The sequence below is a fragment of the Salvelinus alpinus genome, chromosome 20 (genome assembly GCF_045679555.1).
Source record: "Salvelinus alpinus chromosome 20, SLU_Salpinus.1, whole genome shotgun sequence".
Classification (NCBI taxonomy): Eukaryota; Metazoa; Chordata; class Actinopteri; order Salmoniformes; family Salmonidae; genus Salvelinus; species Salvelinus alpinus.
This window is the reverse complement of record NC_092105.1, coordinates 28,123,585-28,138,463: the sequence shown is the minus strand read 5'-3', so window position 1 is coordinate 28,138,463 and position 14,879 is coordinate 28,123,585. Positions and strand designations below refer to the sequence as shown.

The 14,879-nt window shown below is 42.9% G+C and overlaps 1 protein-coding gene across 3 annotated transcripts in view; it reads right to left on the bottom strand.

The window, feature by feature from the left end:
• Positions 1-14,879, bottom strand: part of LOC139546618 (zinc finger protein 385B-like) — a 173,341-nt gene that overhangs the window by 23,865 nt on the left and 134,597 nt on the right. For all 3 annotated transcript variants that reach the window (XM_071355209.1, XM_071355207.1, XM_071355208.1), the window contains exon 4: positions 10,952-11,062. In XM_071355209.1, the coding sequence (XP_071211310.1) occupies positions 10,952-11,062 (111 nt within the window). The remainder of the gene's footprint in view (positions 1-10,951; positions 11,063-14,879) is intronic.

The following is a 14,879-nucleotide window of genomic DNA, read 5'->3' as shown; positions in this document are numbered from 1 at the left end:
CTATATACAATGTGAGCAAATGAGGTGAGATAAGGGAGGTAAAGGCAAAAAAGGCCATGGTGGCGAAGTAAATACAATATAGCAAGTAAAACACTGGAATGGTAGATTTGCAGTGGAGGAATGTGCAAAGTAGAAATAGAAATAATGGGGTGCAAAGGAGCAAAATAAATAAATAAATACTGTAGGGGAAGAGGTAGTTGTTTGGGCTAAATTATAGATGGGCTATGTACAGGTGCAGTAATCTGTGAGCTGCTCTGACAGCTGGTGCTTAAAGCTAGTGAGGGAGATGTGTTTCCAGTTTCAGAGATTTTTGTAGTTCGTTCCAGTCATTGGCAGCAGAGAACTGGAAGGAGAGGCGGCCAAAGGAGGAATTGCCTTTGGGGGTGACCAGAGAGATATACCTGCTGGAGCGCGTATGTGCGTACGTATATGGGGGAGGGAATGCTGTCAACTCCAGGCAGGTGTTTGTCCCCCTGTGTGCTGAGGGTGTCAGGTTCGTGTCTGGTTCTGGCATTTACAGTTGAAGTCAGAAGTTTACATACAAGATGGCGTAGCAGACGGACATGTGTTTTTGCCTCCCTTCCTGTCCCCCCCCCCCCCGTATATATATTTTAATATCACTTTCTATCTATGGACTGAATATACTCTCCTGCAACATCCAATGTGGTACTGATCTGCTATTTTTAAACTTAAGAACTCAACTCAACTCATCAAAAGCTAGCCTGGCTACCAGCTTAACTGGCTACTAGTTAGCCACGGCCCGCTAGCTGTCTAAAGTACATTGGACTGTTAGCTTAAGAGGCCCATTGGACAAATTCTTTGGCCCCTATACCAACCATACGGAGCCCTGCTGATCCATCGTCTGAACCGTCGCCTGAACCGGAACTCCAACAGAAGCTAGCCAGATAACAAGCTACTAGCTTGTAGTCAGCTAGCCACTGCTAGCGGTCATCAGCCACCTCTAGCACGGACAACTCTCGCCAGTCTGCACAGCGCGACTCAAACCAGAGCAAATTGGACTTATTTTTCTCCATATCTCCGGATTCCTACCGTAAGCTCTGAACCTTTTTTTTCTTCACCTGGATCATCACAGCTAGCTAGCTGCTTTTCGAGTGGCCACTCCTGGCTAACGTCACTGTCCAGAAGCAAGAACCAATTAGCCTGGAGCTAGCCTTGATAGGCCCATCTCCCGGCTAGCCAAAGAGGTCCATCAGCCACTACTTGGGCTACAATACCTCTTCTTGCCAACTGGCTTGGACCCCCGCCGACTCATCACGACTGGACCACCGACGTGATTCTCCCGATGGGGTTTTTCTCAACTGGCTCCGCCGTCGCTTCGTCCCCTGAAATCCCATCCGCTAGCATGCTAGGCGAGGCCTGCTAGCTGTCCAGAGCACATCGGACTGTAAGCTTAAGAGGCCCACCGGACAAATTCTTTGGCCACTATACCTATTCTGCCAATTGGCCTGGTTTACCACACGGAGCCCTGCTGATCCGTCTGCCAACATAATAGCACGAGGGGGCCACAACAGACTTTCTTCCGTCGCAAAATATTGAAGCAACGTCCCTCCAAGGCCCTTCTGTTAGCTTGCTAGCCCCGGCCCGAACTGACCATCCTACCGATCCTCGACTTTGGCGATGTCATCTTTAAAATAGCCTCCAACACTCTACTCAACAAATTGGATGCAGTCTATCACAGTGTCATCCGTTTTGTCACCAAAGCCCCATATATTACCCACCACTGCGACCTGTATGCTCTCGTTGGCTGGCCATCGCTTCATACTCGTCGCAAAACCCACTGGCTCCAGGTCATCTACAAGTCTCTGCTAGGTAAAGCCCCGCCTTATCTCAGCTCAATGGTCACCATAGCAGCACCCACCCGTAGCACGCGCTCCAGCAGGTATATCTCACTGGTCACCCCCAAAGCCAATTCCTCCTTTGGCCGCCTCTCCTTCCAGTTCTCTGCTGCCAATGACTGGAACGAACTGCAAAAATCACTGAAGCTGGAGACCCATATCTCCCTCACTAGCTTTAAGCACCAGCTGTCAGAGCAGCTCACAGATCACTGCACCTGTACATAGCCCATCTGTAAACACCCCATCCAACTACCTCATCCTCATACTGTATTTATTTATTTATCTTGCTCCTTTGCACCCCAGTATCTCTACTTGCACATTCATCTTCTGCACATCTACGATTCCAGTGTCTAATTGCAATATTGTAATTACTTCGCCACCATGGCCTATTTATTCCCTTACCTCATTTGCACTCACTATATAGATTTTTCTATTTTCTACTGTATTATTGACTGTATGTTTGTTTATTCCATGTGTAACTCTGTTGTATGTGTAGAACTGCTGTGCTTTATCTTGGCCAGGTCGCAGTTGTAAATGAGAACTTGTTCTCAACTAGCCTACCTGGTTAAATAAATAAAACTTAGGTTGGAGTCATTAAAACTCATTTTTCAACCACTCCACAAATTTCTTGCTAACAAACTATAGTTTTGGCAAGTCGGTTAGGACATCTACTTTGTGCATGACACAAGTCATTTTTCCAACAATTGTTTACAGACAGATTATTTCACTTAAATTCACTGTATCACAATAACAAATTATGTGGATATATTGAAGCAACATCTCAAGACATCAGTCAGGAAGTTAAAGCTTGGTTGCAAATGGGTCTTCCAAATGGACAATGACCCCAAGCATACTTCCAAAGTTGTGGCAAAATGGCTTAAGGACAACAAAGTCAAGGCATTAGAGTGGCCATCACAAAGCCTGACCTCAAGCCTATAGAACATTTGTGGGCAGAACTGAAAAGGTGTGTGCGAGCAAGGAGGCCTACAAACCAGTTACACCAGCTCTGTCAGGAGGAATGGGCCAAAATTCACCCAACTTATTGTTAAACAAGACCCAAGTTAAACAATTTAAAGGCAATGCTACCAAATACTAATTGAGTGTATGTAAACTTCTGACCCACTGGGAATGTGATGAAAGAAATAAAAGCTGAAATAAATAATTCTCTATACTATTATTCTGACATTTCACATTCGTAAAATAAAGTGGTGATCCTAAAACAGGGAATTTTTAATTGGATTAAATGTCAGGAATTGTGAAACTGAGTTTAAATGTATTTGGCTAAGGGGTATGGACAAAAGTAATGTACTTTATATGGCATAGGATGCCATTGGGGATAAACCCTGTGTCTTGTTTCATCGCTTTGAGGAAACCATTCCTCAATTACTTTTCACAGTGGGACCCCTCTATCAGACTGGGCTCTCTGCCACCCCAATATCATTAATCTCCCGTTATAATACCTTAATCAAGGCCAGCAGAGGGAAACAACATGGCAATACAGGAAGTAATTACCACTTCCCTATGGGGGAGAACAGACCACAACAGACTGGCCACACAGTTGGTCATCTCGGCATCCAGAACCAAATCTCCTGTGTTCTGGACAGTTCGTAGATTATAATGTTTTGTCTGTCATGGGATACTACATAATAGGCCATGTTTGGTTGTGTCCACCTGTACTATTTGGTCTACAACACTTTTCCCATGGGGTACTACAGAAGCCCTGTTTATACCTGCTGCTAACATGCGTCCTACGTCCTCATCTTGTGCTGATCTTGCCCGTTTACACTTATAACATCTGATCGCAAACAGTTCATAATGCGTCTTTTAATCATCTACACCTGTCTAAAAATGTGGGCACGATCAGAATGTGGACAAGATCAGGACAAAGGATGCATGTTAGAACCAGGTATACACAGGGCTAGACTACCACAGTCTGGCCACACAGTAGGACACGGTGGTTGTCTAAACTAAAAATATCCTCCTGCACTGTCGGGTACAACAGAGCTCAAACAGTCTGATCACACAGAAGGCTATGTACGGTCCAGTGGAGGCTCCTCAGAGGAGGAAGGGGAGGACCATCCTCCTCAGTGAAATTTCATAAAAATAAAAAGAGTAAAAATGTTATCCTTTTTAGATAAAACTATATTAAATATATTCATGTCATCAAATAATTGATTAAATAACACTTTTTTGCAATGAAGGTCTACAGTATCTTCAACAGCACTGTCTGGGGTAGCACCATTGTGCAGCCGAAGGACATCTGTCCTCCTCTGGCTATATTGATTTCAATACAAAACCTAGGAGGCTCGTAGGCCTCACCCCCTTCCATAGACATACATGGTAATTATGACCACTTCCGGAGGATATCCTCCAACCAATCAAAGCTTTTGCAGTATGAACTGACATGGTGTCCATCCAATCATAGAATTAGGATCAGAGAATTAACCTATTGAGTTTTATTGGGATTGTGCCACAGATTAAGTGAAAAGTGATAGTTGAGCATTTTTGGGATATTATTCAAAAAAAAAAAAATATATTCAAATTACAGGAGACAGATGAGGTATATTATAAATTGTTTTCTTGGTTTTAGAACTTTATTTTTGTGTCCAGTTAGTGCAATTTATTTAAAAAAATCCTTGCTACCTCCAGTAGCTAGATAGCTACCAGCGCGAGTGTGCAGTTTTCTGCGGCAGAATGGTAGAATGGCCAACGCTGCCCTAAAATATTGTGTACTTTTTGTTGAAGAACCCCTTACAAAGTATAGCTGGTTAACAGGGAGCCTTTCATCAAGCCGCTTGTATTGCTGGCCTTGCCTTCGTTTTTGGGTATGCAATAATTTGCATACCCAGTCAAACCCAGTCAATTTGCAGGACACAGGCAAAAAGCATTAAATATTTATGGCAATTTAGCTAGCTAGCTTGCACTTGCTAGATAATTTTCCCTATTTAGCTAGCTTGCTGTTGCTAGCTAATTTGTCCTGGGATATAAACATTGAGTTGTTATTTTATCTGAAATGTACAAGGTCCTCTACTCCGACAATTAATCCACACATAAAATGGTCAACCGAATCGTTTCTAGTCATCTCTCAGATGTTAGGATGAAACAGTCAGAGGTCACCAAGCGCAACATAGATTCAGCCTGTAAATCAGCTAGAAAGATGTGTCGGCATCGAGTAATTGTCTCTGGCCCCCTCCCAGTTAGGGGGAGTGATGAGCTCTACAGCAGAGTCTCACAACTCAATCGCTGGTTGAAAACTGTTTTCTGCCCCTCCCAAAAGATAGAATTTGTAGATAATTGGCCCTCTTTCTGGGACTCACCCACAAACAGGACCAAGCCTGGCCTGTTGAGGAGTGACGGACTCCACCCTAGCTGGAGGGGTGCTCTCATCTTATCTACCAACATAGACAGGGCTCTAACTCCTCTAGCTCCACAATGAAATAGGGTGCAGGCCAGGCAGCAGGCTGTTAGCCAGCTTAGTGGAGTCTGCCACTAGCACAGTCAGTGTAGTCAGCTCAGCTATCTCCGTTGAGAACGTGTCTGTGCCTCGACCTAGGTTGGGCAAAACTAAACATGGCGGTGTTCGCCTTAGCAATCTCATTGGAATAAAGACCTCCTCCATTCCTGCCATTATTGAAAGAGATTGTGATAGCTCACATCTCAAAATAGGGCTACTTAATGTTAGATCCCTCACTTCCAAGGCAGTTATAGTCAATGAACTAATCACTGATCATAATCTTGATGTGATTGGCCTGACTGAAACATGGCTTAAGCCTGATGAATTTACTGTGTTTAAATGAGGCCTCACCTCCTGGTTACACTAGTGACCATATCCCCCGCGCATCCCGCAAAGGCGAAAGTGTTGCTAACATTTATGATAGCAAATATCCATTTACAAAAATAAATACTATGTTTTCGTCTTTTGAGCTGTAAATTTCGGTGTTCCTCAAGGTTCCGTTTTAGGACCAGTATTGTTTTCACTATATATTTTACCTCTTGGGGATGTCATTCGAAAACATAATGTAAACTTTCACTGCTATGCGGATGACACACAGCTGTACATTTCAATGAAACATGGTGAAGCCCCAAAACTGCCCTCGCTAGAAGCCTGTGTTTCAGACATAAGGAAGTGGATGGCTGCAAACGTTCTACTTTTAAACTCGGACAAAACAGAGATGCTTGTTCTAGGTCCCAAGAAACAAAGAGATCTTCTGTTGAATCTGACAATTAATCTTGATGGTTGTACAGTCATCTCAAATAAAACTGTGAAGGACCTTGGCGTAACTCTGGACCCTGATCTCTCTTTTGACGAACATATCAAGACTGTTTCAAGGACAGCTTTTTTCCATCTACGTAACATTGCAAAAATCTGAAAGTTTCTGTCCAAAAATTATTCTGAAAATTTAATCCATGCTTTTGTTACTTCTAGGTTAGACTACTGCAATGCTCAACTTTCCGGCTACCCGGATAAAGCACAAAATAAACTTCAGTGAGTGCTAAATACGGCTGCTAGAATCATGACTAGAACCCAAAAATTTGATCATATTACTCCAGTGCTAGCCTCTCTACACTGGCTTCCTGTTAAAGCAAGGGCTGATTTCAAGGTTTTACTGCTAAACTACAAAGCATTACATGGGCTTGCTCCTACCTATCTTTCCGATTTGGTCCTGCCGTACATACCTACACGTACGCTACGGTCACAAGACGCAGGCCTCCTAATTGTCCCTAGAAATTCTAAGCAAACAGCTGGAGGCAGGGCTTTCTCCTATTGAGCTACACTTTTATGGAATGGTCTGCCTATCCATATGAGAGACGCAGACTCGGTCTCAACCTTTAAGTCTTTACTGAAGACTCATCTCTTCAGTAGGTCATATGATTGAGTATAGTCTGGCCCAGGAGTGTGAAGGTGAACGGAAAGGCTCTGGAGCAACGAACTACCCTTGCTGTCTCTGCCTGGCCGGGTCCCCTCTCTCCACTGGGATTCTCTGCCTCTTACCCTATTACAGGGGCTGAGTCACTGGCTTACTGGTGCTCTTCCATGCCGTCCCTAGGAGGGGTGCGTCACTTGAGTGGGTTGAGTCACTGACGTGATCTTCCTGTCTGGGTTGGCGCCCCCCTTGGGTTGTGCCGTGGCGGAGATCTTTGTGGGCTATACTCGGCCTTGTCTTAGGATGGTAAGTTGGTGGTTGAAGATATCCCTCTAGTGGTGTGGGGGCTGTGCTTTGGCAAAGTGGGTGGGGTTATATCCTGCCTGTTTGGCCCTAGTATCTTCGGATGGGGCCACAGTGTCTCCTGACCCCTCCTGTCTCAGCCTCCAATATTTATGCTGCAGTAGTTTGTGTCGGGGGGCTAGGGTCAGTCTGTTATATCTGGAGTACTTCTCCTGTCTTATCCGGTGTCCTGTGTGAATTTAAGTATGCTCTCTCTGATTCTCTCTTTCTTTCTCTCTCTTGGAGGACCAGAGCCCTAGGAACATGCCTCAGGACTACCTGGCCTGATGACTCTTGCTGTCCCCATTCCACCTGGCCGTGCTGCTGTTCCAGTTTCAACTGTTCTGCCTGCGGCTATAGAACCCTGACCTGTTCACCGGACGTGCTACCTGTCCCAGACCTGCTGTTTTCAACTCTCTAGAGACAGCAGGAGCGGTAGAGATACTCTTAATGATCGGCTATGAAAAGCCAACTGACATTTACTCCTGAGGTGCTGACTTGTTGCACCCTCGACAACTACTGTGATTATTATTATTTGACCATGCTGGTCATCTATGAACATTTGAACATCTTGGCCATGTTCTGTTATAATCTCCACCCGGCACAGCCAGAAGAGGACTGGCCACCCCTCAGAACCTGGTTCCTCTCTAGGTTTCTTCCTAGGTTTTGGCCTTTCTAGGGAGTTTTTCCTAGCCACCGTGCTTCTACACCTGCATTGCTTGCTGTTTGGGGTTTTAGGCTGGGTTTCTGTACAGCCCTTTGAGATATCAGCTGATGTAAGAAGGGCTATATAAATACATTTGATTTGATCTCTCCTCCATCCAGGCCTTTTCTTCTCTTGACATTATATTGCGATTGGCAACTTTCATAAATTAGGTGCATTATCGCCACTGACCTCGTTCGTCTTTCAGTCACCCACATGGGTATAACCAATGAGGAGATTGGCATGTGGGTATCTGCTTCTATAAACCAATGAGATGGGAGAGGCAGGACTTGCAGCGCGATCTGCATCACAAATAGAACTGACTTCTATTTTAGCCCTTTGCAACGCAGACGCTCGTTGGGACGCGCGAGCAGTGTGGGTGTAACAATTGAATAATATAGATTTCTATATGTATTTTTAGCATGCAACGCGAGCGGTGTAGTCAGCCTGTTAGGCTTTCCACTTTCCTTTTTTATATATTTATTTATTTAGCAAAGATGATAACACATAATCACTCCGGAGAGACACAAGCAAAAACTCATGATATAAATGTTGCAGCAGCCTAGGCTCCACCTAAACATTAGAAATCTGACATGCTGTATGGGATGAAAATGAGACAATTTTTCAGTCTGATCAACTGTAGGCTACTAATAAGAGCAGCTGCATACACCCTATGCGCCCTGTCCATCTGGTCAGGGTAAACTAATTGGTAACGTTATGTATTTGTAGTCCATTTGTGTGTCAGGAGAAAATGTGATCAAATGTAGTTTATATTCAAAATTGGGCTGGCTAGGCTGCCTATACGTTTTTAATCCATAATGATTAACTGGAATGAATGAATGAATCAACATAATAGTGATGACTGATGTGAGTAAATGTTTTGTAAGCACTACAGTTGCATAAGCCTGCATGATGCAAACATGCATAAAGCAAGCTCAGCCCTGTGAGTTATATTGTCTATCAGTTGTTGTCTATGTGTCTGGGTAGAGGAAATCCCCCTCCTAATCTAGTCTAAATATAATGTATATGAACAAGTATAAGGTAGCTGCAGTTTGACAGGGTTTTCATCCCCCCCAGGGCCAGGAGCTTTTATCAGGAGTTTAAAAAATCCATGTGACCTGATTAGGAAAAACTGGTTCCATAAAACCTTTTAACAACTGATTAATCACTGGCATACCTTATAGGGTCCAGAGTTTTCCTTGTTAGGTTAACATATAAGGAAAAACTCCAGGCCCCAGGGGGTAAGAATTGCCCCACCGCTCTTGGACCTATGGTGCCACCAGTCTGCTTGCAGTTGTCAGTTATCGTCAGGTATGTGGATGATCAGGGCTTTATTCAGGAACGTTTCTTGGGCTACTTTGATGTTTCAAGTGGGCGAGATGCGCAGTCTGTGGTTGACTTTATGAATTTTGAGATGTCTGAGTTTAACTTCATGGAGAAACTTGTTGTCCAAACCTACGATGGAGCAGCTGTAATGGAATGTATCTGCTATTTGTATTTACCGCAAAGTCCCCTCCTGTTCCCAGATTAAGAGGGGATGACTACTCCACTCCACGACCTTTGTCGACTCTCCTGACATGAACTGAAGCCACGTCTCATGTGCCCGCTGACACATTGAATGTTTCCCCTCCAAGCACTGTGAGTACCCCTATACATTTTCTCTCATTCCTGTATGTAGAGTCAATCACATACACAATCACATTATTACACATCAATGATTTTACTCCTTGCTTGGACTAACTTATTCTTAGCTCTTTTGTCTAACTGTGTAGTGTTGTGTTATTGTTTTTTGTCTTCCCAGTCAAATCCTGCCCTGCACTGGTCAAGCCTCTGAACACCTCAACTCATGCCTCATTAAATCACTGCTGTGATCCCTTTCCCACACAGTGTAAGTAGCCCTCTCATTCCCATTCCCCATAATATTGTACCATAAATGTATTTATTAAATGTTTTAGGTTAAAATAATTAGTCTTTGACAAGTGTTGAAACACACTTTGTCATCTCTGTGCGTTACACGCCTATACAGTTGGTCTCCCATCCTCCTCAATTTGTCAAGTCACCAGCCTCTACTGATTCGGTTGTGTCTAAACTAAAACTACCCATCTGTACTGTCAGGCACAACAGAGTATGGGCTATTATAGATTACAACAGTCTCTCTATAATAGCTCATACTGTGGTCTACCTTGTCAAAAAAATATCCACCTTTCCAGTACTAGTCTGGTCTGCACTACAAAACAACTTCAAACCATTTTGTGCGTCGTCAGCTGTGTTCGAACCCCTTTCACGATTGGCCATCGATTGATTGGAAGGGGAATACAGACTTGTAAGAAGATTGGAGGCACAACTATTATACTACAGCAGCCATTGAAACAAATAATGGGCATTCAACAGCTTGTAAACAAATATGTCCTCTTAGCTTGACCCAAATGATATACAGTACATTACATACAGTACATTATTATTTTTTACTTCTTTATTATTCAAAATCTCAGATATTTATATGCAGTATGTCTGACTTAATTAGGCTGAAGATATGCCTTCACTTATGTTTAAAGGGATAGTTCACCCAAATGTCAAAATAACACATTGGTTTCCTTACCCTGTAAGCAGTCTATGGTCAACGTATGACAGCAATCCATTCTAATGTTTTAGCATTTGTGGAACAAATCCCATTCAAGTTATGGTACTGATATTACCACTTTTCGCGCATCATGTTCAAATCATCCAAAAGTATCTCAAATGAATTGTGAAGCTCAACAAAGTAACTTATATTTGTTGAGCTTCACAATTCATTTTAGATACTTTCGGATGATGTGGACATGATGAGCAAAAAATGCTAATACTGGTACCATGACTTGAATGGGATTTGCCAGGGAAACTAAACCAAATAATGGATTGCTGTCATACCATAGACTGCTTACATGGTAAGGAAACCAATGTGTCATTTTGTAATTTGGATGAACTATCCCTTTAAGTAAGAAGTCCCTTCATGGGGTTGATCCTGTTTTAATGTAATATTTCCTCTGAATGCTTTTTACTACTAATTTTATCTGAACTTTCTCCTGAATGTATTAGTCCAACATTTTTCTACAAGAAAAACATACAAAATAAACAATGACGTACTGTACATATTCACACGTTATCACACTGTCTCTCTTCCAGAGGGTGTCTTGTTCTGTACTTACATCTGAGTTGAAGCGTAGTTGACAGATGTTACAGGAAATCACTTGTTTTTTCTTCAGAGGGATGGGGACCCCAAATGTGTGGTTTATTACAGCTTTCTGCACGGGATCCATCTGGAAGACAAGAAGACAGGAGTGCAACTGTTAAGTGTCGAACCGACACTGGAGAGATAGTGAGAGCGAGAGAGAGAGAGGGGGCGAAGAGAGTGAGAGACGGGAGAGATAGAGAGATATAGATAGCTCTCTTCCATCTAACTAACACATTAGCTGGTTTCCACAGACTAGCAGCACCCCAAGATCAGTGGAGAGTGAACACCTTGAAGGAGGACAGATGGTAGCCTGGTAGTGTTCACTACCCAGTGACGCTCATCTACAGAGAAAGGTGTTAAAGACAACCAGTGCCTTCGAAAAGTATTCAGACCCCTTGACTTTTTCCACATTTTGTTCATTACAGCCTTATTCTAAAATTGATTAAATAAAAACAACTCCTCAGCAATCTACACACAATACCCCATAATAACAACAAATATTTGTATTTTTTTTAGCAAATGTATTCAAAATAAAAAACAGAAATACCTTTTTTACATAACTATTCAGAACCTTTGCTATGAGACTAGAAATTGACCTCAGGTGCATCTTGTTTCCATTGATCATCCTTGAGATGTTTCGACAACTTTATTGGAGTCCACCTGTGGTAAATTCAATTGGTTGGACATGATTTGGAAAGGCACACACCTGTCTATATAAGGTCCCACAGTTGACAGTGCATGTCAGAGCAAAAACCCAACCATGAGGTCGAAGGAGCTCCGAGACAGGATTGTGTCGAGGCACAGATCTGGGGAAGGGTACTAACAAATTTCTGCTGCATTGAAGGTCCCCAAGAACACAGTGGCCTCCATCATTCTTAAATGGAAGAAGTTTGGAAACACCAAGACTCTTCCTAGAGCTGGCCGCCCGGCCAGACTGAGCAATCGTGGGAGAAGGGCCATGGTCAGGGAGTACTGAAATGGTCCTCCCACACAGACAGTGTGGTGAAGAAGGTGCAACAGCGCCTATTCAACCTCAGGAGGCTGAATACATTTGTCTTGTCACCTAAAACCCTCACAAACTTTTACAGGTGCACAATTGAGAGCATACTGTAGGGCTGTATCACCGCCTGGTACGGCAGGACACCTACAGCACCTGATGTCACAGGAAGGCCAAGAAAATCATCAAGAACAACAACCACCCAAGCCACTGCCTTTTCACCCCACTACCACCCAGAAGGCGAGGTCAGTACAGGTGCATCAAAGCTGGGACCGAGAGACAGAAAAACAGCTTCTATCTCAAGGCCATCAGACTGTTAAACAGCCATCACTAACATAGAGAGGCCTACATACAGACTTGAAGTCATTGGCCACTTTAATAAATGGATCACTAGTCACTTTAATAATGCCACTTTAAAAATGTTTACATATCTTGCATTACTCAACTCATTTGTACAGTATATACTGTATTTTATACCATCTATTGCATCTTGCCTATGCCGCTCTGTCATTGCTCATCCATATACTTATGTATATATTCTTATTCCATTCGTTTACTTAGATTTCTGTGTATTAGGTAGTTGTTGTGGAATTGTTCGATTACATGTTAGATATTGCTGCACTGTCAGAACTAGAAGCACAAGCATTTCGCTACACTCGCAATAACATCTGCTAACAATGTGTATGTGACCAATAACATTTTATTTTATTTGACCAAGAACCTGATGGTCACTCTGGCAGAGCTCTAGAGTTCCTCTGTGGAGATGGGAGAAATTTCCAGAAGTACAACCATCTCTGCAGCACTCCACCAATCAGGCCTTTATGGTAGAGTGGCCAGATGGAAGCCAGTCCTCAGTAAAAGGCACATGACAGTCCGCTTGGAGTTTGCCAAAAGGCATCTAAAGGACTCTCATACCATGAGAAACAAGATTCGCTGGTCTGATGAAACCAAGATTGTACTCTTTGGCCTGAACGCCAAGCGTCACATCTGGAGGAAACCTGGCACCATCCCTACGGTGAAGCATGGTGGTGGCAGCATCATGCTGTGTGGATGCTCAGGACTTCAGACTGGGGCGAAGGTTCACCTTCAACAGGACAACATCCCTAAGCACACAGTCAAGACAACGCAAGAGTGGCTTAGGGACAAATCTGAATGTCCTTGAGTGGCCCAGCCAGAGCCCGGACTTGAACGTGATGTGCAAATATGCAAACATTTCTAAAAACCTGTTTTTGCTTCGTCATTATCGGGTATTGTGTGTAGCTTGATGAGGGGGAAAAAACTATTTGTGGAAAAAGTCAAGGGGTCATAATACTTTCCAAATGCACTGTATTTGATGCTCTCTCTCCTACCTCTTGCTAGCTCACATAGAATATTATGAAATCTGGATTACGCAGAAGAGAGAACGGATACAAAAATCTGTCAAGATGCAAGTCGTTCTTGGCCAGAGAGTCAGTTATTCTACCATTCTATCTATGCCATTAGTTATTCTATCCAATTAGAGACATGAAAAGACATGAGCCAGGCAGGGGCTAAATCCATTATATAGTGGAAGAAACACAAAGTACCTGAAGAAGTTCCTGGAGTTCATGAAGGATTTCCAGTTTGGAGAGAGAGAGAGAGAGAGAGAGAGAGCGTGTTGCATGTGGGGTCTGAGCTATATGCACCCTGTTCTCTCTCCAGGGTAATAAATACACCTGCTTTTGATTCTTCTGAGTAGATCAAAGCTAATTGTTTGCCTGCTGTTTGCATGCCTGCTTGTATACCTTCCAGCTGTGCATTTTTTATGCATTCGCATATGCCTATATGAGCCCAAGCCCGATTAAAAATAAAAAAAAGTATAATAATAATGATTGTGCCATTATACAACACATAGCCTAATAGCCTACTGCATATGCCAGAAAAAATCATTTTTTAATAATGATTTGAGATGTCTTTGGTACATAATTGGTCTAGCCGATACTCCAAAATTAAACAAATTCTAGTAATCGCCTTTCAATCAAACAATCAATCAATAAAATGTATTTATGAAGCACTTTTTACATCAGCCAGTGTCACAAAGTGCTGTATAGAAACCCAGCCTAAAACCCCAAACAGCAAGCAATGCAGAAGCCTTTGAGTGTGGACTGTATTATTATGCATACTGCATGGACTGGGACTGGTTACCTTATGCTATGCTTTCTATCCATGAGTCTGGGAGAGAACGTATAGGCCTAGGCGATGCTGTTGGTTCATTGATTGTGCAGGTCGCCTTACGGATTTAGCCTACAATTATAGTGAATTTGTATTTGATTTTGAATAGCCAAGTAATAGGGCATTTTTATATTTTCATAATTAATAGGCTGACACATTACCTTTACCTACAGCTTCACCTCTGTGTGTTCAATCTCCTCTCTCTCATTCATTCCTTTCTCGAGTTCGCAATGATAGGGGCCAGTTTAATAAAATATGTTTGGTTGTGATTTTTTTTTGTATTGATGTTCCCAAACAGATTTCACTTGGTTTCCCAAAGTAAGCACTGGATAGCTGCAGGAACAGGGTTGGAGAGCACATGCCATACAGAGTTTGGTGGAATATCACCTGTCGCACAGCGAGAGGCTGCATGCTCCTCAAAAAGTGGTTGATGCGTGAAGTAAAATAAGTGTTGTTATAAGCCCAGACATTTCTATATGCAATCCTGTGTGAAAGTAGAGTTTTGATGGTTGCCACTAAAAAGAGGAGGATCCCAGCTCTTACTATATTTATTGCTCAGCTGCTCAGGTATAAAACTGGAGTAGCCTAACAGGCATGATTTAAACTGCGGGAAAGTGGCCTCCATTAGCTATACGAGTGGATAAGGATGACATATATTTTTCCCTCTGCCCCTGTTCCTACCCATTTGATAATGACCATTCTAAATCGAAAACAA